General features: G+C 40.0%; 1 protein-coding gene across 3 annotated transcripts in view; it reads left to right on the top strand.

Moving 5' to 3' along the window:
* Positions 1-21,793, top strand: part of il11ra (interleukin 11 receptor subunit alpha) — a 52,728-nt gene that overhangs the window by 12,872 nt on the left and 18,063 nt on the right. For all 3 annotated transcript variants that reach the window (XR_003462370.1, XM_027278597.1, XM_027278596.1), the window contains exon 2: positions 20,355-20,451. Coding sequence is in view for 2 of the 3 variants with exons in the window: in XM_027278597.1 (XP_027134398.1) it covers positions 20,355-20,451 (97 nt within the window). In the remaining variant the exon portion in view is untranslated. The remainder of the gene's footprint in view (positions 1-20,354; positions 20,452-21,793) is intronic.

Raw genomic sequence — 21,793 nt, 5'->3', positions numbered from 1 at the left:
TGGTAGCCCACCAACGCTAGCTTGTGTAACTTTTTTTTTTTTTTTTCAAGTGCACAGGTCTGCTTTTGAGTTATTTTGTGATTTTTGTGCCACAGAAATTAGTAAATGAGTAATCCAGATGTCAGTTGAGTTAAAACAGTTGTGACTCTACTGGTCTGTTCAGTGTTTTTCATATTTTATTCCAATTACCAGAAAAAAGGTGACATCTTTCCAAAGGTTTCTTCAATTTTTAAGCTCTTGTAAGTGGATTGACATGAGGCAGGTGTCCTTATCATTAAGATAATGACTGGGACCGAAAGACTTTCTCTTTTTCTTTTCATGATGATTTACAGCTGTTTGCAATCAGTACATCCTACTCGATAATGTTCGGTGGCTATCTTTATCTTTTCTATCTTTTCTACTTCTTTCTTTGCCCTCCTACTCGCCTTCCCTGTCCTACTTTCAATTTTGCTCCAACTTTTCCTGTCTCTCCCGTTGCTTTCTATCGCCCTCCCATCTCATTCTCTCTCAATTACAGTTCTATTGCTCAATCTGCAGTGAATCAAATATAAGCAAATCCCAAATGATGTCTGTAGGATTTAGAAAGAGCAAATCACATGGAGGGAATTACTCTGTGTGGTTAAATGATGCAAGTTCATCATTCTTATAACTTATTTTTGCATTTACACTGTAGAGAAGAGAAAACATGTGACTTACCCTAATTTTAAACATAACAGTACAAGACATACCAAAGGCGGTATTCCACAGGATTTCATCTTTTGGTTGTTTGTTTTTATTCCATAGTTTTTCTTTGTTTCCATTTTTCCATTTGGTTTTGATTCGCCTTCTTTTGATTTGCTAAGAGCTTATTAGTTACGTTTTTAGTGTTATTTTTTGTCTCCATTGTTTGTGTGAAATCTCATTATTCCGCTGGATTTACCACTTCGTGATGGTAGTGTTTTCTTTGTGAATCTCCTCGCTATAGGGCAGCGTACTGAAGTGTGTGAAAAAATGTGTTTGGGTTGATTTCAGAAAACTGTCAAGAAGATGTCTGATTTACAGTCTTTAGTCATTCTTTGATCAGCACTTGTTGTTAGCGCTTCATTATTCCAAATGTTGCCAGTTTTAGACTCAGACAAAATGTTTCATTAGAGAACCTGCTTCTTTTGTGAAATGAAAGTAAAGGTTTTGGTGTAAACGTTTATTTCTATATCTCAGGTATCATGTCCACTCTGCACTTAATTCCAAACACACATGGCTTCCTGTTTGCCAGTAGATCTTTGTCCATAAAAGAGTGTTTAGTTTTGAACCTCTTAATGTAAATGCCTTCATGAACTGTATATACATTCAGTCTGTGTTGTGTTTATAGAAGTTTGTGACTAGCAGAACAGGCATTAACTGATATGAAAATGTGGATCACATTAAGATTATTCTGTACTTTGGTGTCTTTCTTCTTTGTTTGTATCATTTCCAGCAGCATTTTTGAACAGACAGTCAGACAGTAGTAGGCTAATCAAGAAAGCATGGCTCATTTTCATACTCTCATAGGATTGTTTTTTTTTTCTTGTTCTTTGGAGTGTGTGGGACTGGGTCAAGAAGTACATTAAACAGTTGAGTTCACCCTGTCTATCTTGTTTCACTTTCTCTCACTATATGACACCCTTTTTTTTGTCTCACTCTCACCGTTCTCTCATCTCCATTGTGTTACCTACTCATCTTTCTCTCTCTCTCTCTCCCCCCAGCATGTTAAGACAGTCAGTCAGCCAGTCGGTAGTAATGGGGAAAGCATGGAGTTCCCAGCAGAGTGACTCATAGCTCCAGTGAACAGGGGTCGTGGGTGTGTGTGTGTGTGTGTGTGGGTGAGTGGGTGGTGGGGCGAAGGTTTTTCGATGTTCTGTGTGTGTGTGTGTGTGCCCAGACATGTTTGTGTAATTTGGGGGTATGTGTTTCCCATGTTTTTTTCCCTTCCTGCTGAACACACGGTTAAAGCTCTTTGCCTGTTGTGCTAAAGGTCAGTTGTCGGTAAGAGTCAAGCACACATGAACTTGTGCTCACACAAACTTACATTCAACATGATACCATGAAAGAAAGTTTTTCTTTACTGCCTCACTGTAATCTTACTTATTTTTCAATCTTTCCCTTTAACTCTGATATTAGATATCAACTTTTTTTTTTAAAAAGGCTTCTGGCTAGGGCTGGGTACTGAACTATATGATAATTTTATGGCACCAACCAAATTGCCGTTCACCACATCATCCACCAGTATAGAGCCCTAGTGCATCCTCTGCTCACCACCACAGAGGTAATTACCTAGAAGCCAGGGTGTTCCTGTTTGTTTCTTTTGACATTTATTTATATTGTTGTTCAGGCATTGGTATTGAAGTCCAAGGTATCTGTACAGTAGGTGGATAAGAGAGAGTATTTCATTTTCTGTACATTATTGTAGACTAATGACCAATTGGCAAATACCTTGTAGATGCAATGTATATGGCCATTTATGTGTCACTGTGTTGAGGGTTTCTTCAGAATAGGGATGGCATCATGTCATGACAAGTGTATTAATAAATCCTCCATTCTCCTCGATGAAGTCTCCTGTGCACTTTCTCTCTGCTGACTGAACTGAAATTTGATGAATGGAATTCTCAGGTACTAGTGTCAAAAATCTGAACAATACCCAGCCATACCTATGGCATAGTGAACATGTAGTGAACATGTCTGAGCTAGGCATGCCTCAGGTTGTTACTTTCAAAATTAGACAGACTACATTGTTGCCTGTATAGCTGGATTAAAATATGTTTTCCTCTAATCATGAAAAGATTGTGACAATGTGTTTAATTCTTAATAGATAAAGTATATCTTCTCAAAACTTTACTGATCAATCTATTCCCAAAATAACACAGTGAAAATTAAACCACAATTAACCTTATGTGTATAAATAGGAATAAAAAGAGGAATGTATATGATTGATGATATGATTTTATTATTTGGCAATGTAAAGTAGTAAGTGTAAGTGGGATACTGAAGAAAATGTCAAACAAGACGATTATGAGGCAAATTATACGGTTGTATATTTATATTTTATATGATGCCTGTGTCTTGTTTTGATCTGATTGAGTTATAATATTGAGAAGTGTTTTTAAATTGCTTCAATCACAGTTCAATGAGAAAACAATGTCTTAATTATTTCAGTTGTGTTTTGTCTTCACTTGACAGTTAGTTGGCTCATGACAGGACGCTTTGCTTTTAAATGAGTTTGTCTTACTATAATGACAAAGTGTCAATGCAAACAAACGGCAGTACTCCTGAAAACAACTTGGTTTATCATATTTTTGTGTATATTCATGGACGTCTGTTTCTCAGTGTTGCATACAACAGCAATCTTCAACTATCTGCTTCATGTCTTTATAATTGCTCCCAGCAGTAGCATGGCGCCAGTCAAATGTACGTGCCTTTGCACAAACACACAGGCAGAAATACACAAACTCACAACTCACACAGCAGATCATCAGAAGAGTGCGGCAAAGCAGAACTGGGCAGAGTAAGTTGGCCAGCCAACCTGCTGGCTTATTGACTTGGACTGCGCTTGGTACAGCTATCATCAGCAGCATATGCGTGCGAGTATTTGAGTGCATATGTGTGTTCATGCATTTAATATATATATCTGTATCAACTGACACATGGCTGATCGATCTATCGCGGTCAGAGCTGAGTTATTTCTTTGGTCAGCACAGAAAATGCAGCCATCTTAGTAAAAGAATCACGAAATAACAATACAGTATATCAAGATTTTTAGTTTAGTGTGGTAGTGCTGTGTCCTTCGTCTCCGTTATTTGGTCTCTCGTGCTATTTTTTTGGTCCTTTTGATTCTCTTTCTGTTTCTGATGATGAGTTAGCCGTGCAGGACTAGTAATTGATCACCCAGCAAAGATGTGTGTCTGTATGTGCCTGTGGCTGTGTCTGTCTGTGTGTAAGGCCTTGTTGGATAACAGAGAGCAGATGTGGGTGGGTAGGTGGGTGTATGTTTAAAGAGCCTGTCATTGGTTCATACAGAGCAGATGTTTGTTAGGCCATCATCTTACTCTGGCTACCAGAAGTACTGATTCTGTTCTGCTACATTTCAGGCCATTATTTCATGTATTTGACTCACGGAACAAGCATAAATACACAATCACACAGTCTTAGGCTGTGTGATTCGCCACAGCACAATGGTAGATTCTTTGACAGATGTTAAGGTCAGTATACAGATGACTGGGAGTCTTAACTAGGACACTATCGCTATGGAATTTTCCAAACCGCAGTTATAAAGTGGTGCGGTGTACGGTAATATTCTGGTACCGCCAGCTGACTCTAGTTGAACGTAGTCCAAACAGTTAAGCATAGTTAAACACAGCCAAACATGTTGAGAGGTGAGATCACATCCACAGTTGACTTTGTTTGTGGAAAAAGTTTCCTTTGTCACCTTTTTGCACTTTGTTCATTTAAGATCACTTTCTACATTTACAAGGAAACCAGAGCTTGTAAACAAATGTAGGCTGAACATTTGCTTTCCTATCACTGGTTTGGTTAACATTCTTATACCTAATTTACTGCCCTTTTAGAGCCAGTTATTAACTGTCAGCCAACCCACACCAGTCAAATTAATCCCACTAGTACAGCTAGCGTCTTCTGTTTGGTGAACCCCAATGTGGAACTAGAGCTGGAAGAGCCTCAGGCATTATGGTTTCCCAGGAACTTGAAGCAACACTGGAAGATGCACAATCTCTCTGGAAGAGATACATTTTTTCCTCTTCTCATGAAATGATTGCCTGGAAGGCATTCATATAGTTTTTAAAAGGGCTTACGTTCTTAGCTCCACACAGCTGGCTAATCACGGTGTGAAGTGGGTGTTAGTGTTGGATTGCCAGTTTGGCAACCCCCTTGCCCCCAATCTGCCATGGAAAAGGTGTAGGGGGAAGGGTTCGGCCATGCAACAAGTACTGGCGCCTTTAAGTATCTAGGAATAGCAGTGACATTTGTGATATAAACTACTTTAAAACTAAAGTTATGCAGAAATAGACAGTTACACACCAAGCATGCACAATACAGAACATAGGATGAGTAAACATATTTAATGCACTGAAATATAAACAGTTACAATGATTTTCTATTCTGTTTTATTACCTTACATAACTATGCAAAAACCTATCCTGGCTCTACACATGCTGCATTTGCATGTTTGGTGTGGATGGTTGAGGTACAAGTGCAATTCATCTCAGAGCATTCAAGCAGTGACCATAAAACTGTGATACCTACCGGACCATGACTTGGCACGTTGTGTTACACCTCTAGAGGATTGTTTGCCATGGCTCTTGTTGGCAGCTAAGACGTTGTCCAGGAGAACATCTGTTTGTGGTACTTTGAGCTCTCTTGCAGGAGTGCCTGAGAGCCACTAAGCTGGAACAAAATGTCTTGGCTTGTATGAGTGATTTTAAATGCAGATGTTAAGAAGTTGGACATCTCACTGGGAAAAAAAACAGAAAAAAAAACCCTCTTTAGGTAACAGAAGAGCTAATCTTACTTCTGTTACCTAAAGAGAAGCTTTTGTTTTTTTAGGGATGTCCTTGTTCTGTAATCCTAACACCACTATCTTGTTTGAAATCCCTAAAGATGATTTACAGTTCAGGTTTGTCATGCAAACTGAGCCTCTTCACCTAATTCATGAACTGGTTTTGTTAATGTTGGCAGAGTACATGCAAACCACCAGATGATTTAAGAGGGTACAATGAAGGGTTATAATTCCTCCTTGATAGTTTGGCTGAGGAGTCGCTGTACCAAAATTGGTATAAGTTTCTTTGCATATAAACTTACCTTTGTGCTTAGATGAAGCACTCCATTCAGTAGTAGGTTTGCTTTTTTGGTGCAATTTTACAGTAATAACATGTTTCTTCTGCCAACAAACAGTTTGCTATTTTGTCAGGAGATTTAGCTACCAATCCCATGTGGTTAGCAGTGTGACTTTGCCAGTCTTAAGCTGTCTTTGGAACTCCAGAGCTTCTTTAGACCTTCCCTTCTCAGTGCTACTGCGTCTTTATCTACAGGAGACAGAAGATTCAAGTCCTGGCTGTGGTTTGTATCAGCACATGGCGGTGTTTACTATGGCACTATCTTGGCAATCTTTTTTTTAAAGATTCCTCCTAAGCAGTGTAATATAAACACCTAAAGCCTAATTTCCACCGGGGACATAAGCGCCCTGTAACGGCTCCCCCGCGGTCACCGGAGCTGATCGCTGCCACTTTAATCAATGAAATCATCCCTACCCGGCGGTGCGGAGCATCTAGGCACCGTCCTAGCAGCGTCTCTCTGTGCTGCAGTGCTATCAATCCGTAGCATATCTATTTTTGACGGAGCTGTTGCCAAACCGCGTAAATCTCAACAGAGCAGATTGCACCAGACAGGAAATCCGCATCAACGTAATACACTTCCACCCCCTTTCAAAATAAAACACAATACGCAGTTCATATTGCCTATCACAACTTCACATCATAACCAGCGGCACCAGGTGAGCAGTCAATCGATCAAAGGGTCTCAACATGGACAACGAGAGACTAATTGTTGAAGTGGAACAACACACAATAATTTATGACACAACAGATCCTTTTTATAATCTCTCCCACGTTGGAGAAGCAAAGTAAGATGTTTGTTGTTGTTGTTTCCTTACTACACACAGTTTATCGCGGGATCTCGCGTACGTTCAGGATTATCATGTGATCTCGTGATCATGCGTGAATATGGTTGGCTCGCAAGGCAGCGCTGTGCTGCCGTCAAGCCCCCGGTGGGGATTGACGCTGGGCAGAGAACGGAGCAAAATTGTGGCGCAGCCATTCGGTGCCCTCATGTCCCCGGTGGAAATCCCCAGTAACACCTTGTTACAGACAGGAGATTGAAGTCTATCTGTGGTTGGTGTTAAGCAGTTGTCATACAGCTCACGCATTTCTGTTTCAGCTCGGGGTAACTCTGTAACTCAGTAAGATTTAATAAGTCACCTATTGTCTGCAAATTGCAAAGAGGAACTACCAGAGAAATTCATCTAAAGGCATGATCAACATGCTTGGCTGACATCATCCAACATCAGCAAAACTTTTGTTGGACATAAGTTATCAACAGCTGATCGGATTTCCATACTTCCTGGTTTCTTTACCAGAACAGTAGCTCAGTGTGCAAAGTGCTAGTTGAGGTTTCAATATGAAGTTGGTGGTTGGTTAAAGGTTACATTCAAATTATCAGCTTTGAAGTTGTTGTTTTTTTTTCATAATGATTCCATCTAAAACAATAAATTTTAGTACTGCAATTTCCAATTCTCCCAGTGCTATAAATGTTATAAAAGAGACCAATATATTGGAATAAAAGACGCAGTAAAACAACTAGGGCTTACAACTAGGGCTACCACGATTAGTCAATTAGTCACGATTATGTTGACGAACAAAATCGTCGGCAACTAATTTAGTAGTCGACACATTGTTTTTTTTGTTTGTTTTTTTTTACTTTTCTCTAGAAACTGCGACTGCAGGTTCCACTGCCGCGTCTGCCTTTCTGTCACATACACACACACCCACACCTACACACATGCGCAGTAGTGGTAATCGGCGTCAGGCCTGATGATACCATAACACAGACCCTCCAGGAATTCGCGATGTTGCGATTTGCAACTTCAACGCAACTTCAGTGAATCCCCGTGAATTCAGGGCGGTGTTGTAATTTTAACCAATCACTGTGATTTTTCCTCAACTTCCGTGCAGTCTGCCCGGGGGATTTAACTCGGGTCAGGGACGGCCGCACGGTGCGGTAGGGTCCCCTCGTGGGACGTCTCCCCCGGCGCTGGCTGGCCCCTGCCGGACGCATTTCCTCCGTGGCGGTGTGCAACCGGCTTTGTGTCGGCTTGGAAAAGCTCGAGGGTGAAGGTGGCTTATGGTTCTGGCCGCGCGAGCTTTACAGCGCCCGCCCGCCCGGACCTCGCCGTTTCCCGGGGCCGTGGACTCTCATTAAAGGATTAATGAGTTATCATCTTAATTGTTTTTATTTTCAGTTAGCTTATATAGCTCATCATATTTTCAGCTTCAAGCTGAAAGCTAATGATCTGATCAGCTGCTTGCTGGTGCGATTAGCTGTATGTTTTACAGTCAATTGACGTATAATCCGATTAGTTGACTAATCGAAAAAATAATCGGTGATTAGTCGACTATCAAAATAATCGTTTGTGACAGCCTTACTTACAACATGTGGACAATCAGAGCATCTCACACAAGCCGTAGTCAGGGCTGGGCAAGCTATAATTAAGTGTGAAAGAGCAATAAGATTCATACTGATCTTCAGTTTTACACCCAGAATGGACTGGAGTCAGAAGGCTTACAAAATGGTGATTATTATTTTGTTTTCTTATGATTGTAACCACATCTGTCTGCCAACCTTTGGCAGATGCTGTGTGTAAACAAATCAAGGAGTCATGCATAGAGACAAACTTGTCCTCAAAGGTGTGGAATGGATCATGCACACCTAAAATTCTGTTTTCTTTTTAAAGATTTATTTTGATGGCTACATGCACGGTGTACGTGCCTTTTTGGTTTGCTATTGACTTATCATCAAACTGGAAAAGCTTTGGTAAAACCAGCAGGGTATCCATTGCATAACAGAGCGAGGCAAAATCAAAGATTCACTTGATTGAGGTTAACTGTGTACACTGGTGTGAATGTGTGTGTGTGTGGCCCGTCATGCTCTGTGTAGTGTGTCCAGGGCTTACATCCTTCATGCACATGCATGATCACAAACACACACATACCCGTACACCCGTGGGCATAACCTAGAGTCCAGGAGACGTGTGCGTGAAATCATGTGCAAATGTGTGTGTTTTTTAGTCCAGCCTTCACCCTTCAGCGTGTTTGTTTATATGTGAGGTTGGCTTCAGTATTACAAACTTGTATGCTAGCTGGATTGCGGTCTTCATTCAGCTGTGTGTGTGTGTGTGTGTGTGTGTGTGTGTGCGCGTGTGCGTTTGCCTGTGTGTGAATAGCTGGCATATGGTAGCCATCTTGCCCTGGCGGCAGAGCTGGAGGAAATTCCAGCGTTGTAGAGTTAAGGCCAAGATGCTGCCGCCGCACACACGTACGGACACACTTGCACACAGCACAGGTTTGTGAGGCTTGTGCCAAACACACTCAAACACACACACTCAAACAAACACACTCAAACACACACAATGCAACATTTTGACTTTTTGCAAAGGAGTAATAAGGGAAATTCTTCTTTCAGTAATAAGCCAAAGGCTGTTTTTTTTTTTTTTTCTGATTGCCTAACATATAATTACTTGAATAATATTCTCACTCTTACTCTTGCTAGCTCTGTCTCACTCACTCTCTCTCAGACACATGCACACGCACACACACTCACGCACACTCAGGCTTTGGTCTGTGGATTGGCTGGGTGCTATCTCTGTACACACATGGCAGCCATTACCCCTTGTATGTTTAGGCTTGGGCAAAAGTTGGAAGCGAGCCCACCAGCTCAACCGCTAGATAGTACTGGCAAGGTTTAGATTCTGTAGGGTCTGTTTTTCTGTTTTCAGAGTTAACCATGGCTTAAGGTATTTATGTAGGCACGTCTATCTTCTCTTATCCACATTGTTGCTTTGCTTAATTTATAGAAACATACAATGTATATTGTTTAGGCTGTCCATAGGAATGGAAAAAGCAGGTGAACATTTTTGAGTTTAAAGCCTTAAATGTGGGCCAAATGTTCCACCTCTCTTTCTGACCTGTGTCTGTATCTGGCCAGATATTTCCAGCACTGTTTCACCATCACTGGTAACAGATTTCCTATGCTTATCGTCTTTTCTTATCCTCCTCAGGAGCACAACCTCTCATCTTTCCACTTCAGCTGTTTCTTTACCTCATGTGCACTCGAGACTTGTCCACATTAGATGACATTGATGTCAGAACCTGACTGAACCGATCTCTGCCTCTGCCTACTGAATGCTAATAACATTTATCTCTCTCTCTGGATCTCTCTGTTATCTTCTGTGGTTTTCTTCCTCTTTGATTTAAACCCTCATTAGCTGTGGCCAAGATCTCTCTCCAATCAGTCTTGGTAAATCTTATGCTGCCTTACACTGCAAGTGCCAGGCCTGCCTGGACCAACCAAATGTAAGAATTTGTAAGGAAAACTATTGTAGTCTGAACAGCCATTAGGCTGAAGTGTTTCCCCTCAGCTCGACAGCTTATTAGATCATCCTGTAGGGTGAACAGGCTCAACATGGACATGTTGGCCTGTCTTCATGCTTAATTTTTCCACTGGGGCTTATGTAGTTAAGTGGGGAAAGGAAAAGAGAATTAAATAAAAGAAAGAAGCTTTTAGCTCCAAAACTAATAAATATTTGATTTTCCTTAAATAAATCTTTAGAAACTGATCATGTTTTCTCCAGAAGTAAGTCTTTTTAAATGTATATGTATATGTTTAAGCATATTTGGACCCCTATTTAGCTTTGTGCTTAAGAGTGAACTCTCTCGGACAAATGTGTGTTAGGGTTAGAACAAAACCAGATGCCGTGTGGCCCTTTGTTTTCATGTGTGGTAGCCCAGCTTTGCTCCATTTCTCATGTGTTGACACCTTTCTGATGTGGCGATAAGCCTGTAGTCAAAAGCTAAATGCTGCAAAGTAAAATATCTCAATGAGGCACAAAGAGAGAGAAAGAGAAGAAGGGCAAACAGAATTAAAATAGCTGCTAAAAAAAGCAAACTGTCATTCAGTATCATCAGGGAAACAGACTGTGAAAGAGACAGACAAAATGCTTTGAGCTATTGTCATTTACAGCATCTGTGCTATGTAAATAAGGCTTTGGCTTTTAAAGATTTTCATTTTTATATTTACTTATACTTACACTATTGTTATACTATGTTAGTTATAGTGATGCTCCGATCACCATTTTTTGGGCCGATCACCGATACCGATCACCAAAAAACTTGATCTGCCGTAAATAAGGCTTTGGCTTTTAAAGATTTTCATTTTTATATTTACTTATACTTACACTATTGTTATACTATGTTAGTTACATAGACTGCTCCAAATATTAAAAAGTAAAAATAGGGAAAAGTAAAAAGAAAAAAAGTCTATTACCCAAGATATTTTAAAATTTCACCTACTTTTTGAATGAATGATTTATCTTTCCTAATTGTGCCCCCCCCCCTTTTTCACCTGTGTTTTGTTGTTAATATTAAACATGAATACATTTCTGAATAAAGATGAGTCATTAGGTCCGGTTTGTTATCTTTTTTGGGATGGTATCTGGTTGAACCCTCACACAAGGCCGACAAACAATTATTTGATCGAAAGCACAAAGCCTGACGATTCTATCTTATCTTCTATCCTAGTATCCCTGGTGCAACAGTTGTCTATTCTGAGTCAGGAAAACAAGAATAGAAGAATAGAGGAAAAAAAGTACATTTGGACCATGTTTGTGCCTCTGATTCAACTCATCTCCAAGGAGTCATCCGACCATTCAGAGGAGACTAAAAAGGGTTCAAGCTCAAGAAACAAAACTGGGCTTATGCACAAAATGTGGATACTTTTAAAGGGTTGAAAGGCCTACTATATATACCATACACTACAGTTTCTATACTGCACAAGGACGCCCCCTGTTTTCTAGACACAGCCTACCTTAGTTGTCTCTACTTGTTTTACTGATGTGTTCACATCTGAACTTTAGGCAGGTAGATGACATGTCCACAAACACACACAGGGAGCCCAGCTTGGGCTGAGGAGCTTCACATATGGAAATACAACACAGACAGACACACACACATGTCAGTCATCAGTGTTATTATCGCCTGGAAAGGTCAGACAGATAGGCTATGTAGTGGTTGTCATAGTGACCCGGGTAAACACCAGAGCCATTGTGGTCCACCCCACCTCCTTGGCTTGACCTCCCTTTGTTGTTGGTTTAGTGCATGTATGTGCACGTACAGACACACACGTACGTACACACACATGCAGAGCCCATACTCTCACACACAGTCACATGCGTTCTCTCACACAGACACAGGCAGATTCACTTGTGTTACTTAAGATAACTTATCCCTCAATTTATCATCATTTCCATAGAAATCTGAACACGCACCCACACAAATACAGACACGCGCTGATGACTAGATTGTGTAGGCAGTAGGCTAAATTAAACATCAGTCTTAGTTAATCTTTAATTCATGACATAAACTCTAATGACTTGTACTCATGAACAGGACATCCTGGAGTCATTTGTTATGTCACTGGACAGCAAAACAGCCCGATTGTGAAAGTGTGTGTGTGTGTGTGTGTGTGTGTGTGTGTGTGCAGAAAAAATTTAGCAGACTAATCTGACTGAATTAGCTGTAATCTGTCTTCAGAGTTGTGTCTTTTTTTTATTTTTATTAGCATGTTTTTCAGAATTTTTTAACTCTTAAAGTCTACATTCCTGCCCATCTGTTTTTTTTTTCTATCGAAGCCCGTTGTCTTCTGCTCCCTTACCCAACCCCCACTCTTCTCTCCCCTCTTTTTCTCTGTCTTTCTCCTCTCTCACTGTCTTTTTTTCCCTCTCTTGTAAAGCTGACTGAATGTGCAGTGGCATGCCAGAGCGCGAGTGAGTCACCCTTGTGCTGCCACAGAGAAGACTGGCTAAAAGAGAGCCCTTTTGGGATTGGATTACTCACCAGTGTGCACACACCTCATTTATCTATGAAGTCCTTTTTTATCATCAACTCCGGATTTGCACTTGAAAAAAAAAAAGAATCCTTTCTCCTTCTGTCTTTCCTTTTCACTCCTTTTTCCGATTAATCTTTTCCCAGCGCTTCTAGGCACAGCTATTGTTTGACTTTTGTCAGGATATACCAGCTTTAACCCTTGACCTCGTTATTACAGTTGGCTCGGAAGGAATGTGTTTCACCCAGGAATTTCTGAATTTATGGTTCTGCAATTATTTTTAATCACTCTGGTTGTGGTTCTGGTTTTGGATTTGCTAAGTCTACAAAAATAGGAGGAATTTTATTTTCAAGAACAAATTGTGAATTTGGGTCCTCGCTGTTGTTTTGCATCTCTTTGCATGTGGGAATATTTGCACTAAGGGTGCATCCTGGTGACAATATCCATGGCTACATTCCCCTGTCTATTCTGGTTCTTGCTGGAAGAGTTACAGTAGAAAGGTGACTGGTGTGGGTGAGTCACAGAAAAGGCTCGTGATTACACACACTCACTCACAACCTATGGAAAAAAAAAAAAAAAGCTGGGTGTAATTTGATAAGCTGGTCCTTGACATTGTTAGTCTACCATTTGCATTCGTAATGCCTAACATGAAGGCTGTTTTGCATCAAGCGCTATTTTTCAGTAACTAGTAGGCTGAGTGAGGATAAGAATTAAGAATTACATTCCACTTTGCAGGTACTCTGATACCTTGCAGGCATCATAGCCAACGACGGACGTGTTTACACTCGATAAAAGTGTGGTTTTTCACATTTAGCTAGAAAGACCTCCTCCAGCAGTTGAGCAAAGTGGTTTGTGGTAAATATCAGGCATGTAGATTCTCCAGTAGCTGTGTGGCAACCAGGGAGTTTTCATGTAGCATTGATCGGCTGAGGAGTGCCTTCACTGCTTTTACCAAAGACTCGTGGATCGGTTTCTGTTGCATCAGTGGAAAAACACGTTTATTCCCAGAAATTTGATAAAACGTACCGTGCAGAAATCAAATGTTTTCTTATGTGTTTTTTTTCCTCATTAGTAATGTCTCCAACTGGCTCCCTCAAATAGATAAGACCAAAGGAGTAACACTCCTGCTGCAGCAGCATTCAAACTTGATTTGTGTACTTGGAGTCAAAAGGAAATGCCTCATCTTTCCCAAAACATGTAAGAAAAAAAAAACAACAAAGGGAAGTTGAACACCATATTCGTAGGTCACAAAAGCAAAACAGAGAGATAGCATTTATTGTACATAACCAAGTTAGAGCTAGTTCTGAGGTTTGCTCATTTCTTTGACTGAGGGGGCAAAGGACAGGAGCATGGGATAAAATATGCTGCTCTGGTCTGATTGTCCTCTATCGTGGCCATCTGCCAGTAATAGCTTCAAATGTTTGGGTGAAACCTGAGATAGTCAATCCAGACATACCTCTGCATTTATTAAATGCACACACACATAAACATTTGGAACAGACACAGCTGTTAGAAAGAAAAAAAAGAATCATGCAACAGGTCAAACTGATGCTCCAAGTATGAGTAGGAACATGTTGCTCAGGAGCGAGACAGATTAGCATTGTTCTTAAGGGAACGAGAACTAAAAACCTTTGTGTAAATATGTTTACTGGACCTTGTACTGTCTGGCATCAGAGGTGGGGGGGGGTCAGGGGCAGGAAAAGACAGGCACGGAGGGAGAAAATAGACTTCTAAAGATGGTGAAGGAGAGGTAGCGATAAGAGAGAGCAAATAGGAATCGGTAGAATGGAAAAATTTCATGGGAGTTAAGGAAAGACACGGGGAGGTGCACGGAGATGCAGCCTGCGTTTTCTGATCTCTAGTTACTCTGGGGAAAAGCAGGAAAGGGAAGAGGGTACAACATTATGAAGTATGACATAAATATGTTTACTGAACCTTGAACATTCTGGCATGAGAGGGATGGAAACCGTAGCCAAGGACTGACTGGAGGAGGTGGTCTAAAAAAGCAAGCAACACTGACTGAAAGTGGTGGACAGCAAAAAAAAAAGAAAAGGGATTTACCATCAGGCTAGACTTTGCTTTAAATCAATATTCCCTTAACCCATTTAAGCACATCAGCAAATATTTACTGCTTATTCTCTAGAGTGATTTCTAGATCAGGCAAATGAATAAGCTCTACTTATTTATGTATTTATTTTCGAGCATACAAGGTCCATTTCTCATTTACAGTAAATATGAAAGTCACAGCAATGGTGAATAACTTGTGTAGATGGAAGCCCTAAGGTATATTTTTCTATGAAAGGAATTTTCCAGCCAAAATCTTTGTCTTTTGAGTATTAAAACTTTCCACCTGTAGCTTTAAACTGTATCAAAACATTTGAGAAACCTTTCAGACAATCCATTTCTCCGCTGGTGATCCTGTCCTAACTCAGAGTTTCCCCACAACAGCACTAAATTCTAGTGTTTACAGTGGTACTGAAAAAAAATGATACAGTGAAAGCTTCTGTGGACATTTTGATATTTTTCTGAATATCCACTGGAACTGCTGGAGCAAAGCTGCAAAGCCGCCTTTCAAGCTGACGGGTGGTTATCCGATATCCCTTAAGCGAAATATCAGCACGTATGTCTGTTTTGCATGTGTAATCCTCCTTGGATCTCAGTGGGGCGTGAAGTCCTGTGTCTGTGTAAATAAAGAGTTGACCGGTGTGATCAGCTGGATCACAGGTACAGAATGTGCTGAATGCTTAAGAAAGCAGGAGGGATGGAAAGCGGAAAAGGAATGTAAGCAAGCGAGGGAGACGGGATCAGTGTGATTTTTGAATTTGCTGAGTGCGCTGGGTAAAGTTGCAGTGCAGTAGTGGTGAATTTAACACTGCCCTGCTACATCATAAGACAGCAGTGGAAGCAGAGGTTATCTCTGCACTCTGCACTTTTCAAGAACTCTGCACATTTTTTGGAGGATATGATTTTTTTTTGTGTGTGTCCTAGTCTGAACTGCAGTTTTCATTCTTTCTTTGGCAGATGCAAATGCACTGCTTCACTGGAGAGGGAGGTGATGAAATCCATTATTGATCGATCATTCTTTATCTAGTCATTTTGCACATGTGCTGTTTTCTCTTTAAATATGTTTTGAAACCCAGGCCAGAGCAATTTAGACAAACTGTGTCATATTAACGGACCACGATACTACTTCGCACAGTGGTTCAGTTGTGAATGGTGTGTTTTTATTTAGCATGATCAAACTTTTTAACCTTCAGCTGAGCTAATGTGAGAAATATTACAAAACAGGGCTGAAGAAATAAAGGTGGGGCAAAAAAGAGACTAAAATAAAATAAAGAAGTTTTAGTGCTTCTGTGGAAATATGTAGCACAATGCGAGATGGATTTACATGCATACCTGTCTTTTAAAGATATGATCCACAGTGTCTTTCTCTACATACTAAACCATTTTTGGTAATCTCACCTAAACCCAAAAAGAAATCTGTGTCTTTAAGGTATACACACGTTATAAGCAATTTAACAGTCAATGCTTCAGGTAAATAATGCACTCTGCTGTTTCATGTAGTGTGAACTGGTACCTTAAACACACAGACAGAAGATGTTCGTGTAAGTAGAGTAAAGGTGATTAAAAAAAAAAAAAATGCAGCTGTTCTCTGGAGCTGACGTGTGTTGACACTGGTTAATAGAGCAATAGCATATCTTGACACCGCCCGTGTGTGGGCTTACATAGAAAACACGCAGGTGTTTTGACAATATCATACACCACACAGGTGTATGTCACCCAATAGATTACTGTGCTCATGTTTTTCTACCTCTTTTGTTTGATAGTGTCCCATTTACTGAAGGCAAAACCTCCTATTTGATTTACACAACTGTCACATCCTCATCCTTATTATTTCACACTGTTAATCAGAAACTGGAATGTACCTGGAGCACTGTTAATCAGTGTCTAAAATTGGCCAAACACATTGTCACCATTGTTTAGACACTGGCAGCCTCACAGCATTTGTATGACCCAAACATAACACCTTGTTCTCCTGATGAGAGTTCTCCTGATTGTATTTATTTTACAGTCCAAACAAACTGATGATCTGTTTGGCAGTGTGACCTCATGCTCTCCAGAGATGTCAAGAACCAGTGGTTGCAGGTTTGATTTCACAGCCACAGTGGATGTTTGTGCCTTAAGTGCCTCTTAACATTTAAATTTTTTTTTTGTTAAAAAGCCGTATTATATTTGTGTCACACACAGCTGTCAAGGAAGCAGAAGTGTTTTTCTTCATGTGTTCAGGCGTCTTCTTTAAAACAAGTAAAACTGAACTGAAGTGTGTCTTGAACCACAATTTGATAGAGGAAATGTCAACCTCTATCAAACTGTGGTTCAAGACGCACTTTGTTTTCTTCCTTTGCATAGCTGTTTGTCACGATTTCTGACATATGAAGCTCAGTTACAGTCTCAACTAATGATACTTATGGTCAGCTGTTCTTTGTGAGCTTTCTTTGGCAATAAGCTTTAAACTGCTGCATGTCAGTCTTTGGAATAAACTTTGTTATCCTGTGCTGCTCCATATAATGACCCAGAACTGTTGCCTGTACAGTGGTCCCTCGTTTATCGCAGGGGATATGTTTTAAAAATAATCCACAATAGACAAAATCCGAGAAGTAATCAGCTTTATTTTTTTACAATTTTTAAGGCCGTAAAACCACACACTTTTATACACTTTTCTAAGAAAGGCATTAACATTTTCTCACATTTCTCTCTTATTTAAACACTCTCAAAGTTTAAACTTTCGCAGATTTAACAAAAATAAGTACAATACTATATTAGTAAATAAAACCAAAGATCAAAACCTGTTTTCAAGCCCAAACATTTTTAACAAATTTAATTTTAATGCTCAATCTACGAGGTTTGACACATAAGAAATTATTACCAGTAACTCACGCGTATTTCACAGTTCCTCTGACGGTGCCTCTTTGTCCTGGCGCCGCATGTGGTACAGTACTCCCTTAGCCAATCAGGACGCCGAACACAATGCGCGTTCATACTGTAAGAAAAAAAAGCTGTTAAAAAAAAAAGCATGCAAAATTACACAAAAAAAATCTGTGGAACAGCGAGGCCGCAAAAGGTGAACCGCGTTATAGTGAGGGACAACTGTATGTACATTTAAAAAAGTTGTTTCATAGATTTAAAATGAATCAAAGAAAGTGAAACAATGACTTAAAAAATAAATTAAAAAAACACCTCCACTGCAGTTGGAGGAGATTAATTCATCCCACGCTCAGCTCACCTACTGCCTACTCTCCTCTCCTCGCCTCTGTTTGCCTCATGTGCTCATCTTGTACAACTCCAGACCACAGTCACTGAAGATGTAAAAGGATTATGTAAGCTATCACGGTCACTGTGATCCTTTACCTCCTAACTCATCACTCATCCCCTGGTTCACCCTTTGTGGAGCAGAGCTCTGTTTTGAAATGAATCACAGCGCGCTCTCACTGCTTTGCGTTGCCTCAGTATGTCTCACTTGGCATTGAACAGCTGAAAAGGTGAAGGAGGATGATGAATAGTCTCAGAGAAATGAGCACATTTCAAAACACTGCGAGGCACTATTTTCTTTGACATGCTGCATGATCGCCTGTTGACTGAAAACTGGATGACCGCTTTACAATTTGAACTTTTCAGGCTTGATGTCAGCGTAACCGCCACACACTTGAATTTAGTCAGTTGGGAGTATTGGAGTGACATAAGACAAACATTCATTAATGATTTAATACATGTTGAGCTCTGTTTCACTCCGTACATTTTTTCTCTCCATTTTTCCTATATTTATAGCTTTCTCATTTTCCAGTCCTTCTGAATTTTCACTTTTTAAAAGCCCAATCCACTTCTGGTATCCTGCCATCGTCTGACAGTTGGTGTCATTAGAGAGTGGGGATTTAATGTCCCATTTAAAAGCTCATCTTTTTTTAACTACAGTTTTTAAATCCTCTGTCTCTCAGTCTTTCTATGAGGTCCACCTTGAATTCCATGTGTATTTTATTTAATTTTTTTGTTTCTCTCTTCTGTACTACACATGTATCCAATCTGTGTTTGCAGGCTCTGGAGACATTTGTATACTTATTTTAAACACATGGCTACTTGTACAAAGTGTTATGTTTCACTACAAAATTATGCATGTGGAGCTGGTGATCACATGATTTCAATCCTCCATTTATCACTCTTCTATTTGTCACTCTGGAGGTGCAGTTAGAAGTGTTGATATGTCTCTCACATGCAGTTCTATAAAGAGAAGTGGCACCAGAGATAAGATGAGTGTGTTTAGAAACCGAGCTTAGCAGCTTGAAAACACATACACCGCATAGTCTTTCTCTCTTTATCACATTCATAAATAGTCTCTCTCACCCACACACACACACACACACACACACACACACACACACACACACACACACACACACACACACACACACAGTTACAGTCACAGTTTCCAGTGTCAGGAGTTCAGTTTATATATTTTGAGCTTTAATCACATCAGCTTGAGGATACGCTAATAGGTAATGGAATAAGGAAACGGAAGTGTTGACAGAATGAAAGGTGAAACACACACATGTAACACTACACACGGTTTCAGAGTGTCAGCCATCCCTTTGAATACAGCTGTCTGTTGTAAATGTCCCTGAAGATAAAAATATATAACAGCATCACAGCACACCCCCATAACTCCATCACACTCATCATGACAGAGAAAGTGTAGATCATTTCTTCTTTATTTGTATACGCTGCAATGTACAGGATATTCCTTTTTTCTGCGGCAGCACACAGATCCACTCTGTTAATTACGTGTCCATAATTGTGTTTTTAATATTTTAAAGTTCCATACCAGCTGTGTCAGTGTAGGCAGAGAAATGCTGCTTCAGACTCATCATACACTATGCTAGCCAAGCTTCAAAGCAATACAAAGTCACACCAGACCATAGTAAAATTATTAACAAATACACAGACTTGTGATCTGTCTACTCCACTGGGCTCTGCTCTTTAGAATGTGCACATCTTGGTTAGATTATATAGAAGATGTGTTCAGTTGATTTATGGTACAGAACTGGAGGACTGATTGGTTCTGCAGCACAAGTGGAACTAAAACTTTAGCATTTCTGGGAAAAGTAAAGTCAGTGGAAACAAAAAATCATTTCCAACATACTTTCCCTCTTTTTTTTTTCTTTCTTTATGGGAAATGTGTTTTTAATTTCGAAAGACTCAACAGTCCCTCTAGTGTGAGATAGAGACTATCAGTTGTCTTGACCATTGTTTTTGTATTTTTGGACTGAACACACTGAAGAATTTGCATCACTGAGGGAAATAGCAGGCACAGCTTGATTTGTGAAGTGATTGCCTGCAACATGTTGTTACCAAGCAATTTTTACATTGGTGTGTAGTTGCTATAGTGAGGAAATAGACCAGAAAAAGAGAAATTTAGGCTGTTTCCCCAACATTTTATTTCTTTTCATACCAATTTACTTGTACAAAATGGACTCAGAATGATGATGGTGATGATAATGCTGTTGCTGATGGTGTTGATGCATAGTGCCAACCTTTTAGTCTTTAAAATAACTCCTAATCATTTTTTCTCCTCCTTCCCCAACTCTCTCTCTCTCTCTCTCCCTCTCCCTCTCCCTCTCCTCCAGATGCCAGGCCTTTTGTCCAGTCCTGTGTGTCTGACAGTCATCTGGTTTTTATCTTGGTCGCTGCGTCCCAGTCGTGCTCAGATTTGGACTGATGAAGGTAACACAGACACACGTATGCATGTAACCATGGGCACCTGGTTATGTTTTAGAATTAGGGAACAAACTTGGACAGATACCTACATAATCATTGTAATTTAAAACAAATGTCCTGCATTTCTACAACACCTAACCATTAAGTCAAGACACAGCTACTTCCAGTGTGTTGATGCACCTCTACATTCTAAATAATAAAGTCAATCCTGAAGATTTTGTAGATTTTAAAGTTAAATCTAGAAAACTTAAGAGGCTATATCTATCTAATTTAACCATAAATACATGTGTTGTATTGATGAATGGTGATGACGTAACAAAAAAGTCCAACTGGGTTAACAAATGGATAAAACTAGAGCATAGCCTACATCTGAGCATCTGATTGCGCTCACAGACATACTGTGATTGACTACCACAGTGGCAAACGATCAATGACTCATTTCGACTGAACCAACTCAAACGGTGGTCCAAAAATGCAGATAAAAAGAAACGCAAACATAACCAGACATAACAAAAGGTCATAAAGCATCAAAGACAGTCACAAACATCACCTAATTCGTTTGAAAATAAAAATATATATTTATTTAAATATTTGTTTTTGGAGATGGCGGTGGTGAGCTTTGTCTTACACGATGGTCAAAAATCTTCCATGGGTGTTCAGTTTGTTTGTGATCTGGTGATTATAGACATCATTTTAATGCTCACCAAACCATTCAGTGAGCCCCGGTGCACAGAGGCATCTGCATTTAATGTGTGTCTTCACTCTTATTCTGTATTTTCTGTTTGTCCGTGGTCTGTATTTAATACACACACACACACACACTCTGTTAAGGGTCATGCATGGACTCCATTATGCGCACTTGACTTATCTTGACTCAAAGTATTTCTGGGATCTAAAGCTACTGCAGAAGAGAAGCGAGAGCAAAAGCATCCAAAGTTTAGAACACTGTGCCGTTTAAGCCAAATCTTCATCAGAGAACTTCTTTTCTTTTTCAAACACATCATTGGTCATTTTTATGTTCCTCCAATACTGTCCAATTTTGGATATGCAACTTTTTCATAGTTGAATTGGAATACATGTTTTTTTGGCATTAGTGCTCATCAAACAAGAATTCTATTGTTTAAGCTTGTTTTTGCCTCACACAGCGCTTCAGGGATCTGTCTAACATTAAGAAACTGACTCTTGTTTTTTGGAAGGCGGATCATCCCTCCCTCCATCCCCGTCTCTTTCCACCTAGCTCTTGTACTGTATCGCTTTCTAAAATCAGCCAACTTAATCACTTATACAATAGGAGCACTCGCCCTGAGCCCTTCAGGTGAAACTGTCAAAGTTTCCCTTCCCATTAATT

This window comes from Larimichthys crocea, chromosome IV, assembly GCF_000972845.2.
Source record: "Larimichthys crocea isolate SSNF chromosome IV, L_crocea_2.0, whole genome shotgun sequence".
Classification (NCBI taxonomy): domain Eukaryota; kingdom Metazoa; phylum Chordata; class Actinopteri; family Sciaenidae; genus Larimichthys; species Larimichthys crocea.
This window is presented reverse-complemented; position numbering and strand designations above follow the sequence as displayed.